Raw genomic sequence first — 4,936 nt, 5'->3', positions numbered from 1 at the left:
CTCCCAGCCCTGACACCCCTATTCTAGGTTCCCTCCCAGCCCTGACAACCCCTATTCTAAGCTCCCTCCCAGCCCTGACACCCCCTATTCTAGGTCCCCTCCCAGCCCTGACAACCCCTGTTCTAAGCTCCCTCCCAGCCCTGACACCCCTATTCTAGGTTCCCTCCCAGCCCTGACACCCCCTGTTCTAAGGTCCCTCCCAGCCCTGACACCCCTGTTCTAAGGTCCTTCTGGTTCCATGACTTTATGTCACATTTCCCAAGTAAGGGAATGGGCAGGCTGTTGTCTGACCTGACTGCATCACACACAGCCAGTCGATTGTAAAGCCCATTCAGTGCCTTCTGGCTCAGGGTTCTCCTCTACTCTGGGCCCCGTGGTGAGCCCAGGTTCCAGGCTGGGCCAGTGCCTTGGGGGGGGTGTTTAGCCCCCCAGCTCCCTCCACGGTTCTTGCTGAGTGGCCAGGCCTGTGCTCTGCCCAGTTCCTGGCCTCCAGGCTGAGCTCACTGACCTTTTCTGGGCCTGAGCCGGCGGGGGGAGCAGGTGTCCTCCCGGGGTCACCCTGCAAGGCCCGCTCTCCCGCCTCGTGGCTGCCCTGCTGCTGGGGAAGAGGCAGCTGTACCGCCCAAGGAAAGGAGACAGAGAGAACCAAACAGTGCTTTATTGGAGGACGGAATTAGCCCCTGCCCAGGGGAATCCCCATCTGTGGCCGGCCGGCCTGGGAGCTGGCAGAGGCCCCCTTGGCCTTTGCCGCAGCCCCGTGGGGGGGAGGGGGTGGCAGTGGGGACTCCGGCCGGGGATGCACCCCCAGTCTTTAGCAGCAGAGATACAGGGGGGCGAGGCCGAGGGGGCCCCACTCCCAGCCCTGCCCCAGGCCAGGCTTTCCCGGCCAGCACTTCCGGCCCTCTCCAAGATACTGCTATGAAATCGTCCCACCAGCTATTTCGTCTTAACGAGTACGGCTGGAAAGCTAATGATTATCCCTTTACTCGTCTGCATCAACATTCTCCTCTGACCCCTCTGTAGCGAGCTATATCTTCTTTTAGCAGAAGGAGAAACTGAGGCACAGATCAGGGAAAGTGAAGGCTCCCCTGTGCCTGAACTTGGGGCTTGCCATGCCCCAGACCGATGCAGCCGACCAGGCGGGGCAGGGATAGAGCCCAGGACGAGTCACATTGCCTCTCACAGCCTCAGTCTCCCCCTCTGTAAAATGAGGGTGATAATCCCCCCACTAGTCCCTCATGCGGTAGGCAGGCTCTTTACAACCCTTAATCAGGTCCTGGAGAACGGAGGGTTCAGGGGGACCCATCGGGCTCCCTGCCTGCCCTCCCCCCGGCTGCTTTCCTGGAAGGTCCTTCCTGGCAAGGGGCCGCCGGATCCCAGTTCGAGCCCCCCTTCTTGGGGCTGTTGGTCGAAGCGGCCAGGCCCCATCCTGTTGGAGACGAGCTAAGGACGGACTAGCCCAGAGCCGGTGAGCCCAGCCCCGGGCACGGCTCTCTGACGGGCACAGCCATCCCCTCACAGGGCTCTGACGGGCCGGCCCGTCCACCACAGGGTCCACCAAGAGGCCACCAAGCGGCAGTTGTGGTACAGAAACATCCCCACCAGCGTCAGGGCGATGCCCACGTAGCTGAGGCCACTCAGGCGGCTCCCAAACAGGAGCCAGGACAGGGCCAGGTTGCCCACCACGTGGAAGTTGCCCAGCACATGGACGGTGAGGGCCGACGTGAGGGCCAGCAGGGAGAAGCTGGCCAGGTTGTAGAGGACCGAGACCAGGCAGCTGAGCAGAATGAGCAGCCAAAGGCGATGGTCGGCAGGGGCCGGGACTGGCCCGGCGCTGCCCACCTCCAGCACCAGGGCAGTGCCCAGCAGCAGGCAGAAGCTAGGGAGGGACGTCAGGTACAGCAGAGCCACCGAGTCCAGCTTCTCCTCCTGCAGCAGGATACCTGGAAATCGGGAAGGGGAGCAGGAGTCAGAGTAGGCTCTAAGGTCCGAGGAAAGGAGGCCGAGCCAGTGCCCGCCTGGCATTTCCTCATTAGCTGGGCATCTCAGTGCCCTCCTCCGAAATGAGACAGTCTCTAAAATCCCCTCCCCATCTAGATTAATCAATCAGTCGATAAGCATTTATTAAACACCTACTATATGCTAGGAGACACAGCGGAGAGAGCCAGCAAGACTTGAGTTTAAATCTGGCTTCAGAGCTTACTGGCTGTGTGGCCTTGGGCAAGTCATTTCACCTTGTTGGCCTCAAGTGAGCTGGAGAAGGAAATGGCACACCGCTCCAGGATCTTTGTCCAGAAACCCCAAATGGGGTCACAGGGGCAGACGAGGCTGAACAAAGAACAAACTCAGGGGATTTGGGGGAGATCAGGGGGATCTGGGGTTCAGCGCCACCTTCTCCTCCACCTCAAATGGGCCCTGACCTCAGAATCAGGCACCATGCTATATAGAAAGGGAGAAGCAGTCCCTGCCCTCAGGGAGCTCCCAGTCTAATGGGGGGGGGGGGTGACCTTCAGACCAGCCTGTCCAGACGAGAGACAGACAGACTGCTGTCCTTGGGCCCCTGGGCTGGGGTCACGCTGCTAGTAAAGGTCAGCTCCCAGGGTCACCGATGGTGGCAGAGCTGCGACATCAGAAGTTATCTAGTCCAACCCGCCTCATTTTACAGAAAGGGAAACAGAGGCCCGAGGAAGTGAAATCACTTGTCACCCAGGGTCACACAGGCGCTAAATGCCAAAGGAAGGATTGCCAAACACCTCACTAGATGGCCTCTTTGTGCTTTGGACTGTGCCAGGGTCCAGGCTGGCTCTTGGCAAAAATTAAAAATTGAAATTTTTACATTTAAATCAAAATTTAAAAATTAAAAAAAAATAGCTCAGGGTAGTGCTCAGATTCTGAGACAGTGCCTTGGTCTTTCAGCTACCCTCCCAGCCCTGCCCCAGAGCTCTCCTGTTGATCAAGGCGCGTGTTGTATCCCCTGATAAAACGTGGGACAGGAAATGTTCCATTTGGGTCTTTGTTTCCTGGGGCCTAATTCAGCGCTGGGGATACAGCAAGTGGTTCATAAATGTCTGCTGACTTGGGGCAGGTAGGTGGCTGAGGGCCCAGCCTGCAGATGGGAGGTCCTGAGTTCCAATCTGGCGTCAGACACTTCCTAGCTGGGTGACCCTGGGCAAGTCACTTAACCCCCATTGCCCACCCTTACCACTCTTCTGCTTTGGAACCAATGTCAAATATTGAGTTTAAGATGGAAGGTAAGGGGTTAAAAATGAATGAATGGATGGATGAATAGATAGATGGATGGATGGATGGATGATTGGATGGATGGATGGATGGATGGATGGATGGGTGAATGGATGGATGATTGGATGGATGGATGGATGGATGGATGGATGGATGGATGGATGGCTGACTGGATGGATGCCTGCTGAGTGACTGCTCCAGAAAATCCTCTGACATTTGCCTTAGTATCAGTCCGAAGGTTCCCCTCCCAGAGATCTAAACCCGAGTTCTCCTTGTTAAAGACAGGACCCGTCCCATGGTAGAGGAGGGGGAAGTCAGTGCTGGGGAGAAGGCCAAGGCCCACGGGAGGTTCCCACTGCCCTTGACATTCCGTCCCTATCCTCTGGTGCTGGAGGCTCCTCATCCTGGCATCTCCAAGGCCACCCGGGCCACTTGTTTCAGAATCCTCTGCAGAGTCCCAGAGGAGCAGCCACGGAGCCTCGGGGCCGCCACCTCCGGAGGCAGCCCAGGCCCTTTGGGGAGATCTCTGAGCATCAGGGATTCTCTCCTGGCCTTGCCTTCAAGCTTAACTCTTCCTAGCACGGGAAGAGCCCGTGGAGACGAGAGATTCTGGGTTCCAATGTGGCCTCAGATACTTCCTAGCTGGGGGACCCCCATGGCCTAGCCCTTGCTGCTTTTCTGCCTTGGAGCTGATACTCAGTATTGACTCTAAGACAGAAGGGAGAGGATTAAAAAGCCCCTGAGATCCCCTTCTCACCCCTCTTACTGGCCCATGGCCCCTCTGTCGCTCAAGAACCAGGCCGGTCCTCGTTCCACACCCAAAGCATCTTGGAGGCGTCCTTCCGTGGCCCTTTGCTGTCTCCTTCATAAGGACTCGCTTCCTCATTCAGGCTCTTCCCAAAATGGGTCACCCAGAAACAAACAGCACTCCCATTTAGCAGTCTCTGGACCCCAAAGGGACGGAAGCTGCCAGGAATGAATGAAAGTGGGCTGTTTCAGGCCGGGTCAGCCAGTGCCTGCTCTGAGCACCACTTTCCTGTGCTCTGGGGATTTGGGGCAGACTGGTGCAATGTGGGGGAGACCCTCCTAGGTGGAGGAAGGCTGGAGGAGAGAGAGTCCCAGGCTGTGTGTCCTCTTCCTCCTCAGGGGGGCCCAAAGCCAGGGACCTGCTGTCCCATACTGTGTCCCTTAAATACAGGAGTGGTTTGCCATTTCTTTCTCCAGCTCATTTTACAGATGAGGAAACTGAGGCAAATGGAGTGGTTTGCTACTTCCTTCTCCAGTCCATTCTACAGATGAGGAAACTGAGGCAGACAGGGTGAAGTGACTTGCCCAAAGTCACACAGTAAATGTTTGGTTTATGTGGGGTTTTCTTGGCAAAGATACTAAAGTGGTTTGCTATTTCCTTCTCCAGCTCATTTTACAGATAAGGAAACTGAGGCAAATGTTTTTGTTTAAATGACTTGCCTAAGGTCATGCAGCTAAGAGACTGGAGTGGTATGCTATTTCCTTCTCCAGCCCATTTTACAGATAAGGAAACTGAGACCAACAGAGTGAAGTGGCCTCCCTGGGGGTCATACAGCTAGGAAGTGTCTGAGGCCAGATTTGAACTTGGATCCTTGTGACTCCAGGGTAGGGCTTTGTCCACTGTCCTAGTTTTCTTCCTGTTGACTTCCCCAATGGAATGGGAACTCCT

The 4,936-nt window shown here is 56.4% G+C and overlaps 1 protein-coding gene across 1 annotated transcript; it reads right to left on the bottom strand.

The window, feature by feature from the left end:
• Positions 1–642: 642 nt before the first annotated feature.
• LOC123256057 (solute carrier family 35 member E4-like) lies at positions 643–2,025 on the bottom strand. The gene has a single exon (XM_044684750.1). The coding sequence runs from the start codon at positions 2,023–2,025 to the stop codon at positions 1,516–1,518; it is 510 nt and encodes a 169-aa protein (XP_044540685.1). The 3' UTR covers positions 643–1,515.
• Positions 2,026–4,936: the final 2,911 nt, after the last annotated feature.

This window comes from Gracilinanus agilis, unplaced genomic scaffold, assembly GCF_016433145.1.
Source record: "Gracilinanus agilis isolate LMUSP501 unplaced genomic scaffold, AgileGrace unplaced_scaffold55728, whole genome shotgun sequence".
NCBI lineage: Eukaryota > Metazoa > Chordata > Mammalia > Didelphimorphia > Didelphidae > Gracilinanus > Gracilinanus agilis.
This window is presented reverse-complemented; position numbering and strand designations above follow the sequence as displayed.